Source organism: Alternaria burnsii, assembly GCF_013036055.1.
Source record: "Alternaria burnsii strain CBS107.38 chromosome Unknown 746, whole genome shotgun sequence".
NCBI classification, from domain to species: Eukaryota; Fungi; Ascomycota; class Dothideomycetes; order Pleosporales; family Pleosporaceae; genus Alternaria; species Alternaria burnsii.
Window position 1 is genome coordinate 2,449,323 of NW_024066109.1, and position 27,945 is coordinate 2,477,267.

Consider the following 27,945-nt stretch of genomic DNA (forward strand, 5'->3'; position numbering starts at 1 on the left):
CCTGGCGCGCGTTCGCGACTACCCAAGTTCGCGACTGCCCATTACACGTCGTCGCAGTTACACCCCGCTTCGCCCACAATGCAACGCCCATATCTCGATTCCCGGTGACAGTCTGGCTGAGTCTTCCGCACCATGGACCCGCGATACAACTGGCAGCCCCAGGGCTATCCGAGCGGCCATCCAAACAACCAGTATCCTCCGTATGCGCCGCCTCCGCAACAACAACAGCAGCCGCCGCCGCCGCCGCCGAATGGCTATCAACACCATGGCTATCCCCAATACCCTCCCATGCAGATGCAGACGCCTCAGGGATACCCTCAGTCACAGCCAGCCCCATACCATCTACCACCACAACCCAGCATGCCTCGACCGATGAGCCAGCAATATGCGCAAATGCCTCCTCAAATGCAACCCCAGCAACCCCAGCAACCGCCGCCACCGCAGTATCAACGGCAGCCTCAAGTCATTGTCCCCGCGAGGAACCCCCAATACGCTTCTCCCATCCAGATGCCGCAAATGCAGCCCCCACGGATACGACATGTACAAGTACCCGTACAGCGAACAAGCAGCGCAGGCATCGCGCAATCAGACGGCTCTGGGGACCAGCAACGGCGATATAGCGCACAGCAGCCACCCAACCCGCCTGTATCTAAGCCGGTACAACGATCGCCCTCGCATCAAGAGAATGGCCCAAGACCGCAGCAGCGGCCCGTTGTTACGCCGTCGAATGGTCAGGCTCCATATCGAGCGCCGCTACAGCCGCAGACGACGCCTCAGCAGCAGCGTGTACCGCCGCAGTCGCAGTCACAGCCGCAGTTGATGCCTCAGCCGCAGCGCATGCCATCGCTGTCGACGCCTCAGCAGCAACCTCCACCGTCGACGCCCCAACAACCGCGACCTCCACCGTCGACAACCCAACAACCGCGACCTTCACAGTCGACACCCCAGCAACCGCGGCCCCAATCGACCCCCCAACAACAGCGCATTCTTCCGCCGTCTCGAACTCCATCGAGCCAGTATGGCAGCCCATTTCCTCAACCACCCTCTTCGAAACCGCGGATGCACCCCCAGGTTGTCATTCCCAAAACCTCTTCGTCGCACCAGCTCACACCCACGAAGCGTGCTCATCTTCCTCAGAAAGCGCTTCCTGCCGAGCTCTCGGAACTTTTACTCACGGCTGCGGACGAATATATCGCAGTTGCGCGAGGCATGGGGTCGCTATTCATACGGGAAAGAAAGGAGGCAGACGTGAGCCAGTACTACAAACTGATGTCCACCGCCATGGGATGCATGGATACTGTATTGAAGGACTTCAACATGCCGCCTAGGGACGAAGCGAAACTACGGTTGAGATATGCTAGCTTGCTCATTGAAGAGACAGACATTGAGGCTGCCGACGTCTCCAGTCGAATCGAAGAGATTTTGTCAAAGCAAATATCCCTCTGCGGACGCCATCGCTTGCAGGATCTGAAGTTTGCGGCTTTCCATCTTCAAGCGCGGTATCAGTTCAAGACCAATCACCGCGCTGGCCTCAAGTCACTTGATAAGCCGATACAGGAAGCGGAAACCTTTCAACACATCGCTTGGGTGTATGCGCTGCGCTTTCTCAAGGTCACGCTGGCGTTACAAATACCGGGTCGTGTAGAGGTGACACTGGCTCTCCAGCAACTCCATGCTATACAGGACCACGCAGGTCGACGAGGCGACCGCGCCATATATGTCGCTTGTCACGTGCTTGAAGCCATGATTCATCTGCGGTCAGGTGCAGCAGATCGGATAGACAATGTCCAGCGCGCCATTGCAGCAGCGCGTAGTCTGCAACTCGAGGTATCAGCCAAGCAACTAGGATCATTTGGCACTCTCATTGATATAATCGACATTGCCAGCGGTATCCAAAAAGGGTGTCCAAACCCGCAAAAGTCCACTGCCCTTCTCGAGTCTATACTACGCGACAACAACGATCAGAGAAGCTCACACAGCAGCGTCTTTACTGTTCTGATTGAGCGAAGCTTTGGGGGTAACCTCACATTTGACACTGCTGGGGTCTTCCGAAAGAATGCAGAGCAAAAAGACGAATTGGTCTTTGTATGGCTCCCAAAAGAAGACTTGCAAGCGTTGTGTTTTCACATCTGCGCTCTGGATCAACACGTCCACGAAAAGGGGCTGAATTTCATGAAAGAAGCACACCAGCGGTTCCGCGAAACGTCAAAGCGACGCGCCTTCAACGGCATACCCATCTCCATCGCTTTTGCACGCATAGAGTGGAACATGATACTAGACTGGTACACCATGTTCGCCATTGGCCTCATGGCTCACAATCGCAACGAACCCCAAACCGCCTCCGACGCCCTCTCTTTCCTCAAGAAGAAGATTAGTGCAACTCCTTACAACAACCAAGAAGCCTTCGTCCGCACACTCACCTACTTCTCCGCCATAACCGACCAACTTAATGGCCCCCTCCATGCCTCTCTCTCGTCTTACTCCTCTCCAATCCTTGGCATACCCGAGAAGGCGCACGCAACGCCCGCGAAGATAGATTTGGCGGTGACTGCAGCGCTCAACCGACTCCTTATCCTCCGCGACCCATCTCACCCCCAGCACACTCAAGCGCAATCTCTGCTAGCCCAAGTCAAACCCTACGCCGAAGATCACCCCAATCAATACCTCCGCATCGCCTTTCGCCTCATTGCCGCCTTTCATGCCGAATCCACAACTTCCATCCTCCAGCAAAAGAAGACGGTGCAAGCAGCCGTCGGCCTAGCCCAGGAAATCAGCAAGAGGACACTGAACTTTGAGTTTGTGGCCATGATGATGTGTTACTTCGTCGCGCGCTTCTTTGCTGATACCGTTGGGGAGAAGAGTATTCAGGCGATTAGGGCTGCGAGGAGTCAGGCGGGGAAAGTAAGGAGGGGAGTTTGGATGGGTGTTGCGAGTGGGATTGCGATGGGCGTTTATGCGAGGAATGGGATGGGAGGAGAGGCTGAGAGGGCGGCGAGGGAGTGGGAGGGGGTTAGGGGGTCGTTGCCGGCACCGCTTCGTGGGGGAGAGGAGGAAGATGCGGAAGGTGATGAGGATGATGCTGAAGGTGAAGAAGAGGATGGAGAGTTGGATGCAGATGGCGATATTGATGTTGTGGGGTAAAAGTGCTTGTTGCTTTTTTTTCCTTCCCTTTCTGAGCATGTCTCTCTCTATGCATTCGGCTTTTGGCGTATCATGGATGGCTGTATCATTTGTTGTAGCGCGAGAGATACCATGGCGGTTTGTGCATGGCGCTTTATTGGGCGTTGAACTACGGAACGTATCACAGTAGGGTACGCGAATAAGGACTTTGAGGAAAAGTGAGGCAAAAGAGGATATCTTATCAAGACATTTAATAGTAACACTTACCACTAAAATTGATCCTTCCAGTTCCTTTTTGCAACTATTTCTACTACTGTGGTATCAAGCATAAGTTTTGTATCCGGGACGCTAGTCCGCGGGTTCCTAGGTAAGATGCACGTCGAGTAAGATTGCTTGTTGAAGCAGCTTTGCCAAATCGCACGTGATCCATGTGCCACTCAAGGTTACCCCCCTTGCGAGTTAACCACATACCAAACTTATGCCTAATACTACAGTACATGCTGGAGCCAAACTTGTCATTGCATTAGCAGTAACAAGCCTAGGCATAGTACTATTATGTCAGCCTGCAACTTGCTGACAGGTTAACTCCGCAAGACGCTAGGTAAGTCGACTAGGTTAGGCTTTCCGGATCAATAGTCCTAGTCACGTTGTGCCCCACCCCAGCATAAACTACTAGTCTTGGACTTGTGCTAATTCGCATCACAATGGTACAAGCACTACCTGCGGTCATGGACAACCTCAACTGATGTTTGTTAGCAGGTGAACCTCGGAGTTGTTAGCGGAGCTCGACGTCATATTTACAAGTCTGAAGGCCATGTCAGCACCTTTATCCTTGCCAATACCCACACGCAATGAGATACTATAAGTTCTTTCTGCATGCGCGAATACTGACTGTTTCCTTTAACTCCGATCGAGTACGTATATCTAGGTGAGGACGTTTATACAACCATCTCGCTTTCTGTTCATCCTACCCATCCTCATCTGCAAGCACTTTACCATGTCTCCAGAATTCAACAGGGACTCGCTCCTGTTCCGTCACCGGCAGCTCGCGCCTACAGCCTCTGTTCGCGTGTCACCCCTATGTCTCGGTACAATGACCTTCGGCACGGCGCATAACGAGCGCTACGGGGAATGTAGCAAAGATTCCGCCTTTGCTATCCTCGACCATTTCTACGCCCAAGGCGGCAACTTTATCGACACAGCAAACGTGTACCGAGATGGAGAATCCGAAGCCTGGCTCGGAGAGTGGATGGCCAGCCGGCGCAACCGTGACGACATGGTAGTAGCAACAAAATACACAAACCCGTGCATGTTCGACCCGTCCGAGCATATCACGTCCAACTACTCTGGCACTGGATCTAAGAGCCTGAAGCTATCGATTGAAACATCGTTGAAGCGATTGCAGACTACATACATTGATCTTTTCTACGTCCACTTCTGGGACTTTTCCACCACCATTCCCGAGCTCATGCACAGCCTCAACGACCTCGTCGTCGCGGGTAAAGTGCTCTACCTAGGCATCTCCGATACGCCAGCCTGGATCGTAACGCTCGCCAACGAGTATGCGCGGAACAATGGGCTGCGGCCGTTTGTTGTGTACCAGGGTATGTGGAATGCGGGCATGCGCGACTTTGAACGCGACATCATTCCAATGTGTCGGCAACAGGGCATGGCACTGTGTCCATATGGCGTCTTGGGCCAAGGCCGCTTCCAGACAGAAGAGGTGTACAAGGAGCGCGAGAAGAGCAAGGAAGGACGTAACTTTGTACCGTTGTCTGCGCGGGACAAGCAGGTTTCCGCCGTTTTGGAAGGTGTGGCGAAGGACAACAAGAGCGCGGCCGACGTGACGCTATTAAACGTGGCGCTTGCCTACGTCATGCAAAAGGTTCCATATGTTTTTCCCATCGTTGGGCAGCGCAAGGTGGAGCATCTGAAGGGCAGTATCGATGCGCTGCGTGTTGCCTTGACCGAGGAAGAAGTGGCGCGGGTCGAGGAGGCGTATGAGTTTGATCATGGATTCCCACATACGTTTCTCAGTGGCGCGCTCTTTGGGAATGGGCCGCCGAGACAGGTGGAAGGGCCGGGGGATGTATGGCTGACGAAAAACAATGGACCGTTCGATTGGGTGGATGAGAATGCTAAGCCTATTCGGCCGCCGCAGTAGAGTCGAAGAGACTCGTCTCGTTGTGCCTAGGATACTTCTAATTCGAGAGTGGTGTTTCATCCATTGTTGCTCAAACACTCTGACGTCCTGTATCAATCCAACTTTGAAGATTAGCCGTATTGATCGTCTCGCTTGCATCTAGGCGAGCCATGATGTCAGTAAATGCCTTAACATACTCCTGGGCTCGTTTTGCCGAAGGATCAGGTGGTTCGTAGGGGCACGCGAGTAGTCCGACTGCCACATCGCGCACCTTGTAGACAAGGTGGAGACCATTTGGCTCAATGTCTGCTTGCGGGGTATTGTGAAGTACGTGGAGGAGCTGAGTGGATATATCCTCGCGCTCGTGCCAGTGCTGCTCAGGCGAAGTCAGTAGATCCAACTGGTCCAGTAACATGCTTTGAAGCCAGAGGTGTGTAACATGAATATTAGCGCGCAGCGTGCCCAGCTGAGAGGCTGAAAGGCTATGTGAAGCGGAGTCGAAATCGGACAATGCGTATTGTCGAAAGGGCCTAGGAGCATCGTCCAGGGCATATTTCAGATCTTGCAAGCGCCGTTCAAGATGTGCCACTTGCGCTGCAGGTGAGTGGTCGCGACAGCACAAACATTCACCCCTTTCATTGCCGCATGGGTTCTCGATAGCTTGCCAAAACAGGCGAGAGTGGATGATGAAGCCCGTAGTCATGCTCACGTCCGACGTAGACGAAGAGATGGTCTCATGCTTGGAGATATACTCATCTTCGACTTCGACAGGCATGAGCGCCTTGAGGTTCGTCGTCGCCATGGTAGCATGATCCAAGAAAGAGAGTTTCTCTTTACGAAAATTCTGTACCTCTGAATGTACGTAACCGTAGAATAGAAGCCAAAAGCCCTTTCTCCGCAGCTGTTTCTCGATACAGTCCAGTTCCTCATATCTATCAACGCGGTGAAGTTCAAGCAGTCGTCCGAGCTGCATGCTCTCCACCTCGATCATACGAGCATGATTAGGCTTCCCGACCTGGAAAAAGGCGATAGCCATCAGATACGATGCTGCCCATTTGCTAAAGCCGATTTTCTCGAAAAAGTCGGGCGTACGCAAAGCGATGAGGAAGCTGTGACAGCGATCGAGTACCACGGCACGTGAGAGAGCCATGGATAAGTCGAGCCTACGATAGCTCTCATATTTACTCGGCAGCAACGCAACTACGATTGCGCATATAGCGATGAGAAGGCCTAAGAAGTCGTCGTCATAGTTATCACGATCCTCGTTCAGAGCGAAGCAGAACGATGGTCGGTGAACCACGGGGATTAATGGGTAGATATACAGAAGATAGTCGTCCACCATAGCTCGTAAAAGCGCTCGCGAACAAACGGTGTCAGTGCGAAATGCGCCTTGCTGGACAGCGACGGACGAAGTAGGACTCGGAACAGGCGCGACAGAATGCTCGCTCATGGCAATTTCAATTTGCATCCGCTTTCTATAATGTGACTGTTAGCAGTGATGTAAGCTTCTCAGTCCACCTTGCTCAAATCTCTGGAGGCCTCCAAAAGGCAATGGACGGTCGTGCCTGACAAAACCTTGGCAACCGTGCAAGAGTGTCTCAAAACCAAGATGACTCCACCGCAGAGCAGTCATTTTTGAAAAATTGATTGAATAACAACCTACCGTTTTGGACCCCTCCTACCGACCGCCAGTTCGAAAGTGCATTGCAGCTGAAGACGCTGGCAGCGCACGCATACTGCATCTGGTACGTTCACGTCTACACCCAGGTCACAACGCGTTTTCCTGGTCCGACATGTATCGCACGCGCGCGGTGGTCGTGTGCTTTGCGGATTAACCGTACTGTTGAGCGGCGAAGACATGAGAACCATGTGCGTTTGATGATGCGGGTCGCGCTGGGCTGGGACGCGCTCGCCAAGGCCCTAAACAAGCGCCAGACGTGCCCTCGGCACTTCGGTCCTCGTTCATGCCTAGAGTGCTTCATTTCGCATTTACGTCATGTCGTTAACAACATCAGCCGACAGAAGATCACAGAGAGACCTCATAGAGGAAAGTTTTGCTCGTTCATGCATGTCAGTGATCGCTCTCAGTTGCGCCGATACCTGAGTTACTTTCAATCACGTTGGAGAACGGAACAGCACCGACGAGAGCAGCAATGACATTATTTGCAAGATGATCTTTTACTTTGATTTACGACAGCCAGTACCTAGCTTTGGGCGATACGATCGAGCCCGATAGATGACAGCCAGCGCTACTCGTCCCAACAAGGACGTTGTACATTCCAGCATGACTACACCACCTTCCTTCCTTCTCCTCCCAGAAGCTTGTATCCCGAAGAACGTCGATCTCGACAATCACTTCGGCGCTCTGGCCTGCTTCAATGTGGCGCTTCGCGAAGCCCTTCAATTCCTTCAACGGCCGACGAATAGGTGGTGAGATCGGCTCAATGTAAACCTGCACGACTTCAGCGCCAGCTCTGGAGCCCGTATTGCTCACAGTGCAGCGCACGCTTAGCCGGTCGGTATCTGTGTCCATATCAAGCTTGAGATTGGACAGAGCGAAGTTCGTGTAGGACAGGCCGTGGCCGAATGGGAACAATGGTGCCACTTCGGTCTGCTCGTAGAAACGGTAGCCCACGTAAACATCCTCGCCATACAGCACACGGCCACCCTCGGAGCGATAGTTTAGATACGTCGGATTATCCTTCAATCGGCGGGGGAAAGTCAGGGGAAGCTTTCCCGAGGGGTTCACAGCACCGAAGAGGACGTCCGCAATACCGTTGCCGCCTTCATTCCCACCATACCACGCATGTAAAATTGCCTTTGCTTTGTCACTCCAGGGCATTGCAACAGGTGTACCGGACTGAACCACGATAGCCGCATTCGGGTTAGCTTCGAGGACTCGTTCCACGAGCGTATCTGTATTCGGCGGAAGATCCATTGATACGCGATCATCGCCCTCAGATTCCCATTCAGGACCCAGACCAACACAAATGACCACTTGATCAACCTCGCACGCAAGACGTACTGCGGTATCAATCAACTCCTGTGGGTCCTGGCGTATACAACCACCGAAACGCAAACCACCATGACCAAAGTCCACCGTGCCAGGTGTCTTCCTTGTGCTTGTCTTTGCGCACCCCCATTGCACGGTAATTCGATACGATCTTCCTGCAATGAGAGTCTTCGATCCAGTCTCTTCGAGAGTTCCAGAACCTAAAAAGCTAGGTCCAGGCCTCTGGTGCTCAACGTTGCTGACGAGAAGCTCGTCATCGATATACAATCTTCCTGTCCCATGCACGCACAGACCGAAGTCATAGGTGCCGGATTGAGTTGGAGCGAAGACACCTTCAGTCTCAGCGTACCAAATTTCTTTGAGATCTGGATGATCATAATCGAGGAAGAAGATGTTGGAGTCGTGCAATATCCGTTCTTCAAGTGGAGTCCTCTCCACGTTTGTCGGCGGATCATTGAAGAAGCGCAGCTTGAAACCGGGTTTCCCGTCCACGGTGAGCTCTTTGCCAAGTTCAGGCAACATCTGGAAAGCATATGCGCCTTGTGCAAAACCTACACCGCCCTTCGCAAGCGATCGAATACCGTCTAATGGTGTGGTTGTGGAGTATGCATTCAGTGATGCGCTACCGCCGCCGCAGTAGGTAGCAATCTTGGCGTTGGGGCCGATGACCGCAATCTTGCGATCGCTAGAGAATGGAAGGATATTATCCTGATTCTTAAGGAGCACGATTGAGTCTGCGGCTACTTTCCGGAGAAGACGTCGATCAGCTGGTCGATTCAACTGAGTCTCTGGTGCATTCTCTGGGATACCCGACTGTGCAGACTTTTTGACAAGCTTGAGGACCGCACGCACTCGCTCGTCGAGCTCAGGGGGAAGAACCTTATTGGCTGAGACCGCGTGGACGAGCGCCGGTCCTCGCCATCGTGATGGGCCGGGCATCTCTAGGTCAAGACCGGCGTTTACTGCTTCGCTTGTGCTGTATGTGCCAAACCTGAAAGCTGTCAGAACTGCGCAACAAGTGTATGGAAGAGACAAGGCAGTCTTACCAGTCGCTCACGAAGAGTCCGTCCCACCGCCATTCGTTCCTGAGTATGTCTTTCAGAATGCTTCGGTCTTCCGCGACGTGTACGCCGTTGACTCTGTTGTAGGCAGTCATGATCGCTGCTGGGTTGCTGAGCCGCGTCGCGAGCATGAACGGCAGGAGATAGATCTCCCTCAGCGCACGTTGAGTGATGATGGTATTGACTGCCATGCGTTCATGTTCCTGATCGTTACAAACAAGATGCTTGACCGCAGCGCCTATGTGTTTATCCTTGAGCCCATTAATGTAGCTTGCTGCAAGCTTGCCAGATAGGTAAGGATCCTCCGAGTAAGACTCGAATCCTCTACCACCCAACGGTCCTCGTTGGATGTTTATCGTTGGACCGAGAACGACGTGCGCTCCTTTTGCTCGAGCCTCATCGCCGAGTAGATGGCCAATCTCGACGACCAGATCGGAGTCGAACGTAGCGCCGATGGCCGTGCCACACGGAAGGCATGCAGAAGGTACGCTGCCAAAGAATTTGGTACCTCGAATGCCGTTTGGACCATCTGATAGTCGTATGGAAGGAATCAAAAGCCTAGGTATGTCGCGCGTGTGCCAGAAATCCTTGCCTATTGTTATGAGCGACGCATTTCAAGTTTCACAGACGTCCTACCTGAGAGAAGCGACACCTTCTCATCAATGGTCAGCTGCAGAAGCACTTCTTCGATGTCAAATGGTGCGAACGGAGCCGCATGCTCTTGACTTGTGTTCTCGTCATCGGAAGGCGTCATGGCGCTGGAGGTTCGAGAGTTGAAAGGAGTGGACTGGCTGACACCCGCAACCACGACAAGGCCTCGGTATATAGATGCCGTTCAACAACCACGACATTGTCCGACCAAACAAATAGCTTTCGGCGCATACCTGACGCAGTTCATGGGTACTACCTTGATGTGTGCGTTAGCAGCAGCGGGTCGGTCGGAGGTCGCGCTTGGCGCGCGGAGGCTATCGGGGAAATGACGACTCCTATTTCTCCGTGTAAGTCCAGTCGGAAAGCACGCGCTATTAGAAACTTTATTTTTCACCGATGCGCTACTCCGCAAAAATCGAGCACCTCCACAAACTAGCGCGTTTCCAATTTTTGGGGACTCCACGTGCGCAGCCACACTTCCGGCAATAGTTTAGGGGTCACGGTAGCTAACCGACACGCTGTATCGTGATAGTCTTGACCTGGCCTTGTTCATCTGAGATTTATTATAAAAGGTTAAGCTGTGTGGACAATCGACCGACCAGCATCACGTTCTCTAGCCCTCAGAGCATCAATAGCCCCTTTTACGCTGTCATGGCTACCTCCAAGTCGCAGAATGGACTCGATGATGGCTTGTTGGCTGTCTTGCCTGACAGCAAGCCATGGTACACAAAATCACATCTCATCAAGTTGCACTTCTGCATCTTGTCCCTCACGATGTTCTGTAAGTAGCTCTAATGCCCCCTATCATTTAGTGTCACTAACACATGTCCAGCCTCTGCCAACGGCTATGACGGAAGTCTCATGAACGGACTACAGGCACTGCCTCAATGGGAATCGTTCATGAACACGCCAACAGGTGCTTGGTTGGGCTTCTTGAATGCCGTCTACTGGCTTGGGCTGGGTCTGTCCTACCCCTTGACTGCGTTGGTTGCCAACAAGTACGGGCGTAAGCTCGGTGTATACATTGGCTATATCTTTCTGTGCGTAGGCTCCCTGGTCGTGTTGAGCGATGCAGAGACTGCATTCGTGCTATCTCGATTCTTTGTTGGTTGCTCTTCAGCATGGTTTGGAAACGCTGCTCCTCTCCTCATCAACGAGATCTCTCATCCGATCTACAGAGGCATCCTGAGCGCTCTCTTCATGTGCGGGTACTATGTGGGCGGCACTATTGCAGCTTTTGTTACCTTTGGCACCCGTGGTATCGAAAATGACTGGGCGTGGCGGATTCCATCTATCTTGCAGTTGCTGCTGCCCCTGGTCGCACTGCCTGGACTACTGATGACACCTGAGAGCCCTCGCTGGCTTGTGTCTGTTGATAGAAGTGAACAGGTAAGTCACTAGACGGCATGATTAGACTGCCCTAATAACCGATTGCAGGCTCGTACAATTTTGACAACATACCATGCTGGCGGCAACCCCACATCGGCTTTAGTCGAGTATGAGATGGTCGAAATCACCACTGCTATCCGTCTCGAGTCAACACTGGACAATGCAAGCTACACAGAGCTGTTCAAGACAGCAGGCAATCGGCGCCGCCTGTTCATATCGGTGTCTCTCGGAATCTTCTCTCAGTGGTGCGGCAACGGTGTTGTTTCGTACTACCTGGCGATTGTTTTGAGAACTGTAGGCATAACGAGTGTCACCCACCAGACATTGATTGCTGGTCTGCTGCAAGTGTGGAATCTTCTCTTCTCAGTAGGAGCTGCACTTAGTGTCGACCGACTTGGACGTCGCCCACTCTTCCTAGCCTCAGCTGGCGTGATGCTTGTCGCGTACATACTTGTGACGGCTCTCAGCGGTGCATTCGCAGAATCTGGAAGCGCCCCTACTGGTATTGCTGTCATACCGTTCCTATTCATCTTCTTTGCTGGCTATGATATTGCTCTGTAAGTCTCACTTCAATGCCTCAATAAACCACCATACTGACTGGCGTGACATAGGACGCCGTTTCTGACGGCCTATCCTTGCGAGATCTGGCCATATAGGCTCCGATCTCACGGCCTGACTGTCACCTGGATCGCGGTAGTAATCGCTCAATTCTTCAACACCTTTGTAAACCCTATCGCCCTCGGAGCGATTGCCTGGAAGTACTACTTTGTGTTCATCGTCGTACTTGTCGCAATGGGATTCACCGTGTATTTCTTCTACCCAGAAACCCGTGGGTACACTCTGGAGCACATGGCAGTCATATTCGATGGCGATGATGCAGCATCTTCATCTGAGGAAATGACTGCAGGGGCATCAAGCGTGGCTTCAATCTCGGAGAAGAAGAACAACAACATCATGACTGCGCATGAGGAGAGTGTTTGAATACCGAGTGTTATCCGAAGGCTTTCTGTTCTCTAGAGAAGCTTGATCAGGATCGCAGTGCTTGGTGAGGGGTTTTGGGTAGATCGGCGTGTATGACTCTTGATGTCCTTGTCCAGACCGTATGTTTTAGATTCTAAATTTCGTCATCATATCCGTGAAATGATAATTTGTGTCTAGACAAAAGGTGCTTACATGCAGCATAGCATCCATAGAAAACTACGCTGATGCCGTTTGAAGTTCGTACTCGGGTTGTAGCCGCTAGCTGTGCAATGCCACCAGTCATTATTATTGCTTATAACATCCTTCTCTCAGTCATCGTGCCAGTACCGAGACTTCTGTGGAAAGGGCTCTAGAGTGGTTACATCTTCAATGCAAGATATTGCTCACGTATGCTAAGTGTAGCAGAGGACATTAGCTCTTGACGGATTGAAGTAAAGGAGGGCCTAGAATCAATTGTAATCATCAAGTACGGTTGTTGTTGGGGGCCTAATTGCTAACAACAGGCAGATGTTGTCAGCTGCATATAAGAGTCCGAGTGTTAACTAGTAGGCATCTTCATAGAGATTACAAGCACGCCACAGGCCAGGGATTCCGCCTTCGCTTCTAGATTTCTAGTGTTAGTTTTCTGCATAAATTCGCATTTGCCAGATTCGTTACGTGTAATCGTTCGCGCTCTAGTGTATGCGTCATAGTGTATAAAGCCTCAAGTATCTAGCGCCCAATCTCGAATTGATTCACTTCATTTCAGTCATATAAATCATCCTTAGATCTGTCTTAACCTATCTTAAAGATCTTTTCTGTTGCAACAAGGTATCAGCATCCAACATTAACATTACTCACTCAACACGCCAAGTAAAGGTTCCTAGGTGAAAGATCCATCATCTACCAGACAATTTGTCAATCCAATACTCACTATGCCTACTAGAGGCAATTATCGAAGGAGGTTTCAAAGCTAAGTATGCGGCAAAGAAGTTAGATAATATGGAGACATAGTAGGGCGAGGTTAGTCATACCAGACTGCTTATAAAGCCTCAAAGGACAGGCAAGTTGAATTCTAGTAGTCAGTAAAATTACGGGCTCTTCGTGAGATCCTCAACATCTAAACGCCGCAGCGTTCTCTGCAGGGAGACTGTTCGGGAACGAGGTGTTCGACCTTGTATTCTGTGGCGCGACAGGCGCAACGACTCGACGTGCGTGTGCTAGTGCCGATAGAGCTCTAATATTCAAGACAAGCACGGGGCAGAACAAGCGAGCGTAAGGAGGGGTAGACGGAGCGCAGAGCGCAGACGTAAGTTGATGTGCGACAGCGAGGCCAAGAAATAAGTGACTAGGTTGCGATAAGCCAGCGGAAGTTTGAGAGGCTCTCCTGAGCTCCGCGCAGGAAAAATCACACAAACGATAGCTTGGCAAATAGCACCGAGCAGGACCTAGATCGGCTGCGGTAAACCTAGAACCACACCACGCCACCACGTTCTCCACTAATCGACGCACCCAACACCCTGAACGCAAGGCACATCCGTGTACAGAATGAGGTGCATGCGGCTTTCATAATGCATCCTCCACAAGCAATCGCTGACGCGTCCACATAGTCTCTTGAATCTGCCTGGTATGCGCCCGCTTGAGCCTGACTACTCTTATCCATCGTACCGACTAGGTGACCGGATGTCTTTCAGCTGATCACTGCTGGAAGATCCACTACTAGTAAACAACGGCACAGCCACAGTTCACTAGTCCCCTACATAGAAAATTCATCCCATGGTCCAGGAAGGGACAAATATCAAGCCATCCCTGCCCAGGAAGAGTGTGCTCAATTCAGCTTCGAACAACTCAGGTTAGGTATGAAACCTGACGAGCGGTTGCGAGTGCTCCTAACAGTTGAGCATTCCAACCTTGCCCACAACATGATCGTTGATGACGTTGAGAAGTGAAGCTCAAGCTGGTTCTTTCCGCGCGGATAGGCTTGATGTTCCTTCAATCCATCTTGATGGCTCCATGTTCGTCGATAAATGCTTGAGCAGGATGGATGGTATTCCCTTCACGCCCCGAGTATTTCAAGGCAAAAGAAATGTCGTTAGCCGATGCAGCTTCGCAGATCCTTCTCATCTCTTCAAATTTTCTGCTCATCGAACTCTTGATGTAGCTCTGCACTATTTCAATGTCACATCCTCTCGCCCTAGAGACCGACCCGCGTCAGCACCTCCCGACCCTTGTAACACGTTGGAACAGCTAGGCTATAGACGTTTATCTCTGAATTTCGATCTGTCTATTCTAGCATACGTATTTGGCTTTCCGCATCCGACGTCCTCTTAGAGTACTCTGCCTCTTCTTGCTTAAGTGCTGAAATACGTGCAGACTTATAGCTATGCGTATAGTCGTCTAGCTGGTGCGACTGAGCCGAACCACCCATATTACTTGGTCGTCCGGCTTGTGATGAACAACTGCTGAACAGTGACTTGCGAAACAGGGGTTTCAAAGTGGCGATAGAGCTGCCTACTATGCCAATGCCTAATTCCACAAACGTCCACATGCCCAGAGTGGCAGCGTTATTTAGGTAGTCCTTGGTGCTAGTGTTGGAAGCGAAGTATACAAGGCGGATGATCGTTGCAAAACTAGCACTATACATACGTCAGTTTAGCTAAACATACAACTTACAAATTGTGTACTTACAGAAAACCCAAGGCAAATAGGCAAAGGACGCCGATTTTTGCCATCAGTTGGAGCTGCACATCCCATAAGACGAATACAGGCAGAATTGCGCAGGCTAAGTCCGACACGATGGACGTGGCTGATAAAAAAAAAGTAATAGCCCTAAGGACGTCGGGGCTGCTACAGGTTCCGGCCGTAGGATCCCAATTAGCTGCGACTGTAGTACACCGTGAAAGCAATGCCACAGTTACGGTGATCGTCGCTGCGATACTTAGGGCCATTACCGTGTAGAGTATCGCCTTGTAGGCCCTGCTTTTCGCGAAGCGGAGCAGGCTAGCACAGATACTGCACTTGATAGCCAGTCCTGCCGGCGCGTAAAAGAGTCCAAAAATCCAATACCACTGTATTCAGTCAGCTCGAAAAGTAAAGAGCCATGTTATTTTGAGACGTGCCTTGGCACCCACGATCAGGGAATTGTAATCTATTTTCTTGTCCGGCCTGCCGATGCCATGGGAGATGGATACGATAGAGCAAGATACAGAAAGTGAGAATAAAATCTAGGTACTGTCAGATGTGGATCATCGGACGGAAAGTGACATTTTTCATTACCAAGCCCACGACCATCAGCAAATCATCTGCACCCAGGCTTCTGATAAATCTACGAACAAATAGTCGAAGGATAGCGGTAGCCCAGGAAAGCGCAAGCATTACCGAGGTCACAGTGACCACAGTGGTTGCAGGGATGATGTCAAGCGCCATACCGTCTTCGGCGACACGGACGAAGGATGGTAAGGATTGTACGTACGGTACAGACAAAGCGCGTTCTTACTGACCATATATAGGCCATCAATCGCGCCCTATTAGAATACCTACTGTCGTAGCCTCGTTTTAAACTTCCACTTAATAGTGTGGTAGGTATAGCCACCAGGGTAGCAGCTACGGAAGGAGTCCCGCAGCCTAGTGATACGATCCTAGGATAGTTAGCGCGTAGATCTAGCGGCGATCACAGCTCCCCGTTTCCCCGTACAGATCCGACATATGCTCTACTCGAGCGGAGGGAAGTCTGATTTGAGGCGCTCCGCATTGCGTGGAGCTGAGTTATTGGGCGCAAGGATGGTATGCTCGGTGTTTTGGCTTCGCACTGGAGTGCGCTGCCAGTTTCGCTGTTTCTGGCTATAATATGTGAAGGAGCGCGCTACCTTGTCGGAGCATGCTCCGGTATAAATCCATCAAGGAGGAAAGAAAATGGTTCTAGGGTTGTCTCTTAGTGTCAGTAAGATAGCCTTGTTGGCGAAAACGACCAGCACCGGGACATGTCAGCATGCCAAGGCAAGTGAACAAATCCCAATTGAGGTGACTTTGCGCGCTCGTGTGCTGCGTTCCATCAGATATGCCAAAAGAGGTCGTCAGGCTCCGCTGTGTCTGGGTGTGTTGGAGCGCGACCATGAAATCTTCGAAATTTGGGCGGCGAGCAGCCGCTTCCGAGTCAGCACTCAAAGCAACAACAACAACCTCAGACCGCCTTAGAGATAGCAGCTCATATGTCGCATTCATACACGGAGCAAGTCTTGGTTTTGAACTTCGCCATGCGCCCTTGCGGCACTCATCAATCAGAGAGTCGCGGAATCTGATCCACCGCCCCCGAAGCTCGGCATACCTCAAAGTTCAGGCTCACCCACCAATCCCCCAACCATTTCTTCCAACGGCCCTAGGGCTGTTACAGCTCACTGGTTTCCTTTTCGCATTCCTGATCAGCGAGTGGTAGATTTTTTTTTCAATGTATCGTGCACGGCCGTCATCATGTAAAGGGAGACATTGCCAAGAAGAAGCGCTGACACGCTCAGTCCCGATTAGGTTGTTAATCGGAGAAACTGCTAGACCCAGGACAGGTTAGCTTGGTATGGCTACCCCACCGCATACTGAATGTATTCGCCAGCGATGAGCCGACCAGTAGTACGACACTACAAGATCGAGGGAACACCCTGCTCAGCGACGCTGAGGCTGAGTGATCGTCCCACAAATGATCATCATTATAGCATAGGCTCACATGTTTTTCACAATAGCCCGAGCATGGACCTTTTCTGTTGCATACGATAGCGCGGCAACTATCGCCTTCTCACTTTAACGCCTCAAAATGGAAGCTTCACTCCGCCTGATAATGGTTCCCAGAGATAGTCATCATCAACACGATTTGACACACTTGGCAATGTGAAGAAATGCTATTTAAGCGCGATAGTCCCCAAAGACCCTACACCGCTTGCTAGCACGTCGTCTCATTGATTTACTTCTCGTTGAAATATGAATTCTCGCGATGGTTACACATGGACGCCAACAGACGGCCTCAAAGCTGGCGTGCCGTCCCTCGGCGTCATAACACCTTCCACGAACCTTTCGGACTCGGAAGAGTTTCACGATGTTATCGTTGTTGGCGCCGGCTACTGCGGGCTCACAGCCGCGCGCAACGCCGCAGTCGAAGGGTTGAAAGTGCTGCTGCTGGAGGGCCGGGATCGTATTGGCGGCCGATCCTGGTCATCAAACATCGAAGGTTACCCTTTTGAGATGGGAGGTACATGGGTGCACTGGGGACAATCGAACACTTGGAGAGAGATCGTAAGATATCAGATGATGAACGACGTGGAGAAGTCGTTTGACTTCTCACACGGTGTCAATCATTATGAATTGAATATTGGGCTTGAAGGCTCTACCATGAGTCATGACGAGGAGGTCTGTTCCAAGAAATTGTTATAGAAAGAGCCACGTACTGATGAAATCAAGGATGCACTGCTCATTGCAGCGCTGAATAAGTTCACGAACATAGACGGAGCTTATGGGAGAAACGTGATTCCTCTACCTTATGACATTTTCCACGTGGCCAATGCGACGCACCTTGACGATTTCTCCGCTCAAGATCGCATCGATGAGATTGCATTATCACTATCGCCACAGGAGCGTGCCGCTGTCGAATCCTTCGTCCTGTTATGTAGCGGGGCCACTCTCGCGACAACAAGCTTTCTCGAATTCATGCATTGGTGGGCCATCTGTGGCTACACCTACGCAGGCTGCATAGACATGCTTATCACCTGGAAGTTCAAGGGTGGACAATCGAGCTTCGCAATCAAATTTTTCCAGGAAGCACTTGCAACGAAGCGTCTCGCATACGCTTTCAACAGCCCGGTGAGCAACATTCAGGATACGGGTCGAAAGGTGCAAGTCACGACACGGGATGGCCGCCGGTACCACGCAGCGCGACTGATCTCAGCAATACCTCTGAACGTCTTGGGCGAGGTGACTTTCGATCCGCCGCTTTGTGCTGGAAAAACAGAGGCTATTGCAACAGGTCATGTCAATCAATGCGTCAAAGTTCACGCAGAGGTTTCAAACAAGAATCTCCGCTCTTGGACAGGCGTTGCATATCCGCACAACGAGCTCATGTATGCCATTGGCGACGGAACAACACCCGCAGGCAATACACACATTGTCTGCTTTGGCGGTAGCAACAAACATATCGACCCTGAGGAGGACATTGACGCAACTAAGCGTGCAGTTACGAACATGTTTGTGCAGCAGAAAGACCAGCCTAACATTGAGAGATTAGTATTTCACAACTGGTCGAAAGACGAGTTTGCAAAGGGTGCGTGGTTTTTCTCATCTCCTGGCTTCCTCGCGAAACATCTGGACCATGTGCGGGAGAGGCACGGAAATGTGCTGTTTGCCAACTCAGATTGGGCACTTGGCTGGAGGAGTTTCATCGACGGTGCAATTGAAGAAGGCACGAGGGTTGCTTTCGAAGTGCGAAGAGAATTGATGGAGTCACTGGACCATGGTGGAAAGAGCAGTTTGTAAGAAGGGATGATGTATAGTTTCTGTAGAATACGAAAGCGTCCTTCCCAGTCATCAACAAACCTTCTTCTGCGCTCAGAATGTACTCACTTTTCTTTGCATGCACACACAAGGTAGCCGGGTAGACCATGTGCACATTGAGGATGTAGCTCAATTGACCATCTCAGAAGTCAAGTAGTGCGGTATTTCAGTGGACGCATTTGAATATGTCGTACTCATACCGATTCAGAATACTCACATTAAGCCATGCGCCATATGCTAATAGAAGAGGACATCTGGAGGCTAGCCAGATATGGAAAAGGCCGCTACAGTGCCCGTGCGTCAGTTGAGCACCAACGCCAGTTGAGCACCCCCACCAGCTCAACAACAAAACTTCAACGCGTCATAACTTAACTAATATAGATCTGATTCAAGAAGCGATTGCAGAAATTAAATCGCGAGAACTAGGAGATAATTTCTCGTACTAAGCAATCGCGAAAAAGTATAGTATAGCACAGATGACGTTGATGAGACGACACCGCGGCGAAACTAAGGCCTATAGCGTACGCCACCTCTCCCTCCATCCACAACACGAAAAAGAGCTTCTACAATACGTTAATACGCTTACTGAACGACGTTTGCCACCTTTAAGAGAGATAATACAACGCTTTGCTACAGACTTAGCTAGAAAAGAGGTTTCAGAAACCTAGGTTACCTAGTTTCTCTAGCGTCATCCTAACTTTCTTATCTTAGCGTACAGCAAGGGGTTAAGTAAACTTTGTTACAACGCTGATTCAGGAGCTAAGTATAGCTTGTACTTTAAGCTTTTAATTAAAAAGATAGAGGAGTACGACGTCTAGCTGTCCTATATATTTAATATAGACGAAAAGGGGTTTTAACTTAGAAGGATTAGCAGAATAAAGCGTATCTTCTCTAAGGCACGTTATATAAAAAAGGGGGTACGCTAACCGCTTAAGGATGGCTTAAGTGAGTAGATTACTGTTATGGCTTATATTTATTCGGATAGGAGCGTTTTGAGTCCTTCTCTCATCTTTAAGGCAGCTAACGGAGCTATACAAACCAGCTAGGTTAATACTGTACAAGCAGGAAACTACTCAGTCTTTACTACGTCGTCGCCCTCCAGCTAGAGCAACAACAATATCGGATTACATTGGCTTAAGGAGGTGTTCGAAAGAGAAACCTAGCAGTATGCTTCAACTAGGTATTAATTACTACTTCTTGACGGCCATAGATCTCATGTTACAATAGACTTTATTAATTATTGTTACGATTACAAGATCCTGTTAGCTGTATACCTGCCTCACGCTACCTATACACTTTAACTACTTAATGTAGTGATGTTTAAACCTTTAGCAAACGCTTACTCAAAAGAGCTAACCTAATACCTTTAAAACTGCTAAGAATTACTCAATATAACCAAAAGAGACTTCTTCCCGCTCTTCTAGAGGTCCTAGGTCAAGGTTTTCAAACCTCTCCTTATTAAGAGGTCCTTTAAAGCAACTAGTATACACCCACCCAACCCAGCAGTTGTACTTAACAAGTTTGCTAAGAAGAGGTCAGATTTAGAAGCCAGTTTAAGCTCTATACTCTCCGCTAAGAATTAGCTTAAGCTGAAGTTAATTATACATCAGGAGGTGAGGGATTAAAGCAGTAAAGAGGTTAAGAAGCTTTAACAAAGTTTACACCACCTTACAGCTTAAAATATACTCCTCTACGGCGAACTCTAAGGCCTCAGGCAGTCCCTAGCTATTAAGAAGAGGCGGGAAACCAAATCCTATACCCTACAGCTTGAGGATCATCCTGAGTATCATAGTGGAGCTGTTTGGTGGTCACCAACAAGCGTTAAACGAGTTCAGGATAATAAGATACAATAATAATAATAAGCCGAGCTTGAAAAGCTTTAAAAAGCTAAGCAAGCTGAGGCAAGTAAAGCGGCTCGCGATTGTGAGGCAAAGCTTAAAGCTGCGAGGCGTGTAGAGCGGGAGAAGGGTTGGGAGGAGACTAGAAAGCGGAAGGCCGCAGAGAAAGCCGAAAGGGAGCATTGTAGAAGCCTCCGCGACGCTGCCAAAGCTATACAATTACCTAAATTAGGTAAGCGTAAAGCTTCAAAAGCTTATAAGCTAGCTATAAAGCGTTAAAAGCGTGGTGGTGTTGCTACAACTATGGTAGGAGCCGCACGGGTTGCACTAGCTGCTCCGCCGCGTAGTCGACGAGACCGCCCTATAACGCTATCTAAAAAAATATCTAAATAAGCTAAAAGTTTCGTAGGCCTGTATATAGTATAAATCTACTTTTGCGCAATTTTATTACGATTTGTGGTGGCTCTACAACCTCATTTTGTTGACTATATTGAGTTGTTGGGGGTGCTCAACTGGCGTTGGTGCTCAACTGACGCACGGGCACTGTAGCGCTGTAGCAAAATCAGCAAGCGCCGACCTCGGCTTACGCTTTCGCGCAGCCATACAAGTATCTTTTTCCACTCCTGCTAAACGCGCCTTCGCCAAGCCGCACACGTTGCAGACATGCCAGCACTACAAGCACAGTACAATCTCGATGAATGTTAGTGCATAAGGCTCAGAGCAGGTGAGATGCTGCGATAGCCGTGAGCCTACGTCGTGGCCAATCTACGAAGTTATCTACCCTATCGATCTGAGACGTAGGTAAAAGGATGCCCGAAGCAGCAAATAGAAAAGAAGGGCGAGGCTGTTTCCAGTGCTCACGCCGTAGGGTCGTCTGCGACAGGACCGAGCCATCCTGCCTCAAATGTGCGAAGAAGGGTATCGAGTGTTCTGGACTTAGCAGGATTCGATTTGCTGAAGGAGTGGCTAGAAGGGGCCGGCTCAAGAACTGCAGGATTCCCACGACCAAAGGAGATGGTGACTGTCAGAAGTTGCCAGATAATACCAGGTTCCAAGCAGCACTAGTCTGGCCGGGTGAAGACAGAGCTAGAAAGAGGAAACGCAATGCGAACGGAAGCATTGGGACGAAAGACCCGAGAAACCCAACGCCAGATGCACGACAAGAACCACCAGACGACAGTAATTCAAGAGAAAACTCTCTAGAGCCTACCAGAACCGATCAACAAGGTAACACCCGAGCGGACGACATCTGCAGAAGTGAAGATTCGCTTGTGACTGCGTATTCCCGTCACTGCCATGTCGCTCCTTGGATCGCACCGGTAGCCCCAACATTACGGATGCTCTTCTCATATTGTATGTTGATGGTTATCCTAAATCAAGTCTCAGGCGTCGCCCACTGACCTCAACACAGTCTCCAATGTCGTCGCTCCGGTCATGGTCGTGCTTGATGACGACACGAATGGCTATAGATCTCTAGTGCTTCCAATGGCAATCGAGGATGAAGTTTTGCGTCGGGCAGTGAGTGTTGTCGCTACGCAACATCTCAGTCGTCAGCGACCCGAACTCCAGAAAGCTGCTGAAGCTGAACGTGCCGCTGTCATTTCACGACTGCGCAGTGACTCTTTGCAGCAGTCTGCGGAAAAAGTGTTCAATAAGTTCACGTGGGCGACTCTGATTGTGCTGCTAGTAGGCGAGACAGTAACGGGGAGTGCGGATTATGGCTTCCTCATCCAGATGCTGCTCAGCTTGTCCTTGAGCAATCCTGGCCGAGACGCCAATTCTGTTTTACTGAAATTTTTGCAAGCGCAGACTCAACTGTATGTAACCTAGAGGATTACGATACTGCTTCTAACACGTGATAGGTTTGAGCTGCTTGGGGTACCACTGCTTGGCGAAGAAGTGGGACTACTGACGACGATGAAAGCCACAGAATCTCTGATGAGCTGGCTGGCATATCCGCATCTCGCAGAGAACAGTGATGATCGACGCCTTGCGGATCTGATACGGCAATGTTTCGTTTCCGCATGCGACATATACATGCGATCCGCGGCCAACGCCGATACAAACTCAACTTTACATGAATCGATCCAGTCACATTCTATTCAGCAGCTCATTGGTATGGTATCGCAGATTTTGCCTGACACTCGTGGTGCTCACGCACTAGTCTGGGTATACTTTGTCGCCGGAGCAGCTTCGACCGATCAAGGTCAACGGGATTTCTTTGTGCACCGCATGGAACTGGTTCACTTCCGTACGCAGTTTCAAAATGTTTCTACTGCGATACAGAGCCTCAAAAACATATGGGCGCGCGGGCATAGAGGACGCTGGACCGCCTGTCTTCCTCAATTATCTAACGTGCTAGTCATGTAGGTCATATGCATAAGCATTTCACTTCTGGCACAACAAATCTATCGCCTTCAAAGATATTCAGTGCACCTCAGTCTCGATGATGTTCAATCTACTTTGGTGCCGTCTTGGTTCATACGCATACGCTGTGGTAGCGAGGTCACAGAGCTTTGGATCTAGCACTACACAAGAGCTGAAGTTTCCATTTTTATCGATGGCTCATGTATCTGCTAATCAAGCTGCAAGGCTCTTCCAAGCTTCTCTGCGACAAGCTCCTCACTCAACTCCCATAATCTCTATGTCTTTTCTTTGCTATCTGCATACGGCGGCACATCAGTGACTTGACAGTCACTCAAGTATACGCCTTTTTCCGGCGTTAACTCTCGATCTAGCGCAGCTACTAACGCGATCGCAGCACCTTGGTTAATGGTCTTCTCGAATGGATCTGGGAATTCTGCCTTTCGCTCTTTGGCCATCATGCCCGACACCTCGTCCGCTGCTCGAGTCTCCACGCCTCCAGGGTGCAGCGCGAAAGCAAAGATACCCTCGTGTGAGAAGAGTGTGTTCCAGTGAACAGCGAATAGTATGTTAGCTGTTTTGCTTTGTCCGTATGCAATCCATGCAGAGTAACCTTCGTGCTCCTCAGAGCCGAATATCTCCTAGATGTGAACGAGATTGGGTACGCTGCGGAGTGATTTGAGTCCATCTAATTTACCCTCACTGAGACCATCGTTGAGGGATGGATATCATTCTACGACCCTGTCTTGAGATTGGTAGCCGTGAGGATTCGACCTCGGTCTCCTAGGTATGGAGGTTGATGAATCGTTATTCCTGTCGATGTTGCGGAAACGGGAATCGAGACTTTCGCCAACTTTTCGCCAACTATCAGCTACCAAGTGGCCGATGACATGTATCGATATGCGCCTTTTCTCCTAGTCTTCAGGGACTTGAAAGAACGCAATCAAGAAGCGTAGAGTACCAAGATAGTGTTTTGGCACCCCAGATGACAATCCGATATCAGTATGGCATTGAACCTTGGCACGTAATTGGAGAATGAGTGCCGATAGACTGCATGCAGTCTGGAGATAGCATACGCAACGATATTGAACCGGCTTACTTGCCGCCATTTACACGATTGAGGCTTACATTACCTAGCTCTAAGTGTATATGATACTCAACAAACTGGTTTTCCAGACTAATCTCGCTGCCATCGTTCCTGCCCTGCGACTTTCTGCTCCAACCTTGACCCTGAAGTGCAGTGGGACTAATGATGTCCACCGAATTAGCCAGCTCGCCATGTTTGCGTACGACTATTGGGCTCGGTAGTCCGCAAATTCGAATCAGCTGATCACTCACTTGTGTTTCTGCCGAGCAAACGAGGAGGCAGAAGTTTCCTGGTTCGTTGGAGATGCTGACAAAGCAGATCTTTCTCTTCAATTCCGCCAACAAGGTACACATATATATCTGAGTTGACATGAATCTGAAAAACCATCTCGGCACTTTTACTCCGTCCATCCAGCGAGTAAGATATATGTTCAATCTGTCCCTCCTTCGCTGAGCAAGTAGTTTTCCCCATTGTGTTCGTTCTCTCTTGGTTGGCCTTGGAGCCCCAGCGCTAAGGGGCGTAACCTCGAGGGCTAGTTCCTGATCTTGGGGCGGGAAAAAGAAACCCGAAACCTTGCATCCGATGTTCTCGGCCCAACTTGCCCACTGAAGCATCACTCGCATATTCTCCAAATGGGAGTTTCTTTCAAAGGCCTCGAAAGTTCTGCTCGTTGATTGAAAGGATACGCAGCCGCAAATGGCTCCAGTATCTTCGGCAAGCACCGTCAGAATACGCTTAGTAGGGTCTATAGATACCCGTTGATGAGCACGTTCCTTCTTCACCATCTCTTTCGTTTCAGACGAAATACGTGGATGTCCCCGGAGAAGATCAGTACCAGGAAATCCTGGCAAGTCTCGCCACGTGTTGCTCTTGAAGGTAGACCAATCCGGGACCCATGACGGAGTGTTTTGCAGTCTTCGCGTAGCAGCTATAAACAGTATCCGCAAGTTCTCAGTCACTTGCAGCAGACTCACGGTCAGCTGCCAGTAGACCAAAGGTATTTGCGTCCCATCATCGGCATCGTACGCGGGTTCTGGAAGAACAGTTGCGCCAAGCTTGGGCAGAATGGCCCATATACCGTATGCCATATCCCTTGGGTTTGTAGCTGCTCTCTGATATAGAGCGCCCACCAGGACATCTGACCCAGTGTCATCGAGGTCGCGTCGAAAGGGATTATACAAGTCGCGCACCTCTATCACTGCGTATAAGACTGTTCCAGGAATTGCACCAATAGTCAACAACATGTACACCAGTTCGGTAATGGGTCCAAAACGAAAACTGATTCTCAGTTTGGGATCTTGCGTAGAACAGATACCGACAATACCGACCAGAAGGGCTGCTGTTAGACATGCCAGCACAAAACAGACCCAGGCAATCTTGAGAGTCCGTCGTGCTGCGAGGACTTTCTTTACAACCCCCTCGTGCTCTTGTAGAGAATGTAGTACGTTAGGCTCGGCAGGTCGAACAACGGAACTTATCTTGCCCCTATCGAAGGCGATATTCTCCCATGTGATGATGACCTTTGGGAAGTTTGACCCAGAAGTACTCCGCAATAAGAGGAGCGCCCGTTCAAGATCCGACCACTCAACATGTTCAGATCCACATACCATTACGGGGTGTGAAGCTAGTAGGATTTCTTGATAAGTCCAAACTCGACCTCTCCACGGCCGGTCGAGAACGTAGATAATATCATACCAGTTGACATATTGCACCCGGCGTGAAACGTAAGCTAGCACAGGCTTCTTGTTTTCTTTGACAATCAGCTTGATACAGTCAAGAGATAGGGGGCTGCCTACGCCGCAACGGCAGTGGGTGATATCCGAAACTCAACCCAGCAAAAGAAGAACGCAAAGCTGCAACATAAGGTCGGTATCGTGGCGTTTCGTCCGGCGCTGTTCGAACAAATGTACGGAGTCCGCCTCTCGACATGTATCTCATGACTCGGTCAGACCTATCATCCCCACGACCCAACCATATGTACACCTGCCGGGCCTTGGTGTATATGTCTCCCATGAGAGGAATTTGCCACTCTTTTTCCTGGCTGTTATTTCCTTGATTGATACATATTGCGTCCACCCAGATTACCAGTCCCTGGAGCTTCTTACTCAGGTGCCATAAAGCTGAGTAGCAGTTCTCGGTAACCGAAAACAGAACACCATCACATACGATGCTGCGGTTATGTTCCGGGTCGCCCCACACGTACGACAATGCCGTGAAGTCGGGTTCGCGATCGAGATGGATAACGCGCAAAGTACAATTGACAGGTGTGCCTTCGATAGCGTCTTTGGGAATAGGTTGTACGTCGAGTACTCGTATGGTGTTTGTATTCGGAGGGAGCGCATGTCTCTCGTACACGTTCTGTTCATCTTGTGAGGTCTGCTCGAGTTGCAGTGTATGCGAGGTTATATCGGCCATGATTGTCGGTAAAGTGGGCGTGTAAGGCTGACGCAGGCTGAGGACTGGTATTATGCAACCTCAAGATGGCATTGACGCAGAAAGGTAGCACTGCCACTAGATAGCTTCTGAAGATCAGGATGATCAGACAATAGGAGTTTTAATGTGAGGTCATAGGGAGTGAGAAAGATAAAAAGCGAGGATGCTGCGTTATCGAGCGAGGAAGGCTGAGAAATAGCCCCCGCTATAGCATGTCCGGTGCGCCACTATTTCGAGGTTGTGTCAACGCAAAAATTACTCGACCGGTATACAATTCCTATTGTCACGTTCATACCCGATGATCGCAATCCTTGAAATGATTCGTCAAAGCGAAGCGCAAGGCTTCGGCGTGTATGTTCCCTCTCGATGGAGGCAGCGGTACCCAGGCTCATTATCTCTGAGCTTCTACCAGGACTCCATGTGCAGGCAGCCTGTATGAGCTTCAAGGTGTACTAAGGAGATGGTGCAGGCGCGCACGGGCGTAGGCACCCTCCCGAGGTCGTCACCCCGCACTTGGTTTACCTGCCCGTCCCACGAGCGATCTAAGTGCGACTCGAGGTTCAATTGCGCACGCTTTTGGAACGAGCTTGTGTACTGTTTAGAAGTTTTTAGACGACCGTAACGTGGTCAGGTGGGTGAGCCCGTCAACAGACGCCGCTCGTTGACAATGCCAGACGTCTGAAAGACATCAGTTACCCTTCCTGACCAGATGCGTTACTTGTCTACCGTTTCGAATACCGAAAACGTATGACCGCACATATGCTGTTAATACTATGTAATACCCCAAGAAGCGATGAAATGGTCGTAGAACTGGAAACCTGAATCCAAACATATAGCTGGGCACGCAGCATGGCGATCATCCATTGTCAAATCCAGTCTACAAAGATGTGGATGTTCCACCGACGTCATGAACTTACACCAAGCTCGCTAAAGAGACAGCCAATCGTACGAAGCCTTCGTGCTAGCAGGGTAGAGAGGCCCCGCTTTTTTATCGTTGCTTTATTCGTGGACGGCAGCTCTGCTGCCTCGTAGTGCTGTGATACACACATGAACTTGCACCAGAAAACATATCGCACACCGTGTTCAAACTGCACAATCGCTTAGCCACTAGGTATCTGCTTCATATCATTGAGATTCCGGCGAAACGACATTGAACAACTGCGACCACCCGAGTCTGGATGTCTGGATACAACCTCGCTTTCTCAAGTACGGAAGGATTACCTCGGAAGTTCCATCATGAAGCTCGCGGGTTGACCGAGGTTCCGGCAGCATCGCAGTCATTCTTTATCACTCATTAACTCTGCTAAGCTAGAGGATGTCTCCCAGTGTTGCGTCGGCACAGACGGTGTGATGAGTAA

General features: G+C 50.2%; 8 protein-coding genes across 8 annotated transcripts; 4 read left to right on the top strand and 4 right to left on the bottom strand.

Moving 5' to 3' along the window:
• Positions 1–132: 132 nt before the first annotated feature.
• Positions 133–3,141, top strand: GT037_003380 (cohesin loading factor; the record flags this gene model as incomplete). The annotated part of the gene is made up of 1 exon (XM_038928427.1): positions 133–3,141. One exon carries the CDS (start codon positions 133–135, stop codon positions 3,139–3,141), a length of 3,009 nt encoding a protein of 1,002 aa, XP_038789705.1.
• A 976-nt stretch (positions 3,142–4,117) lies between these two features.
• On the top strand, positions 4,118–5,284 carry GT037_003381 (uncharacterized protein; the record flags this gene model as incomplete). Its single annotated transcript, XM_038928428.1, has 1 exon — positions 4,118–5,284. The coding sequence occupies one exon, from the start codon at positions 4,118–4,120 to the stop codon at positions 5,282–5,284; it is 1,167 nt and encodes a 388-aa protein (XP_038789706.1).
• Positions 5,285–5,354: 70 nt separating this feature from the next.
• GT037_003382 (uncharacterized protein) lies at positions 5,355–6,713 on the bottom strand (the record flags this gene model as incomplete). The annotated part of the gene is made up of 1 exon (XM_038928429.1): positions 5,355–6,713. One exon carries the CDS (start codon positions 6,711–6,713, stop codon positions 5,355–5,357), a length of 1,359 nt encoding a protein of 452 aa, XP_038789707.1.
• A 738-nt stretch (positions 6,714–7,451) lies between these two features.
• GT037_003383 (beta-glucosidase precursor) lies at positions 7,452–10,091 on the bottom strand (the record flags this gene model as incomplete). The annotated part of the gene is made up of 3 exons (XM_038928430.1): positions 7,452–9,267; positions 9,323–9,929; positions 9,974–10,091. The coding sequence occupies 3 exons, from the start codon at positions 10,089–10,091 to the stop codon at positions 7,452–7,454; spliced, it is 2,541 nt and encodes an 846-aa protein (XP_038789708.1).
• Positions 10,092–10,639: 548 nt separating this feature from the next.
• GT037_003384 (sugar transporter) lies at positions 10,640–12,358 on the top strand (the record flags this gene model as incomplete). The annotated part of the gene is made up of 4 exons (XM_038928431.1): positions 10,640–10,769; positions 10,821–11,377; positions 11,426–11,934; positions 11,989–12,358. 4 exons carry the CDS (start codon positions 10,640–10,642, stop codon positions 12,356–12,358), a joined length of 1,566 nt encoding a protein of 521 aa, XP_038789709.1.
• Positions 12,359–14,621: 2,263 nt separating this feature from the next.
• GT037_003385 (uncharacterized protein) lies at positions 14,622–15,069 on the bottom strand (the record flags this gene model as incomplete). The annotated part of the gene is made up of 2 exons (XM_038928432.1): positions 14,622–14,973; positions 15,026–15,069. 2 exons carry the CDS (start codon positions 15,067–15,069, stop codon positions 14,622–14,624), a joined length of 396 nt encoding a protein of 131 aa, XP_038789710.1.
• A 2,233-nt stretch (positions 15,070–17,302) lies between these two features.
• GT037_003386 (amine oxidase) lies at positions 17,303–23,073 on the top strand (the record flags this gene model as incomplete). The annotated part of the gene is made up of 5 exons (XM_038928433.1): positions 17,303–17,728; positions 17,780–18,843; positions 21,512–22,056; positions 22,115–22,520; positions 22,566–23,073. The coding sequence occupies 5 exons, from the start codon at positions 17,303–17,305 to the stop codon at positions 23,071–23,073; spliced, it is 2,949 nt and encodes a 982-aa protein (XP_038789711.1).
• Positions 23,074–23,345: 272 nt separating this feature from the next.
• On the bottom strand, positions 23,346–26,569 carry GT037_003387 (uncharacterized protein; the record flags this gene model as incomplete). Its single annotated transcript, XM_038928434.1, has 3 exons — positions 23,346–23,708; positions 24,196–25,904; positions 25,951–26,569. The coding sequence occupies 3 exons, from the start codon at positions 26,567–26,569 to the stop codon at positions 23,346–23,348; spliced, it is 2,691 nt and encodes an 896-aa protein (XP_038789712.1).
• Between the last annotated feature and the right edge of the window lie 1,376 nt (positions 26,570–27,945).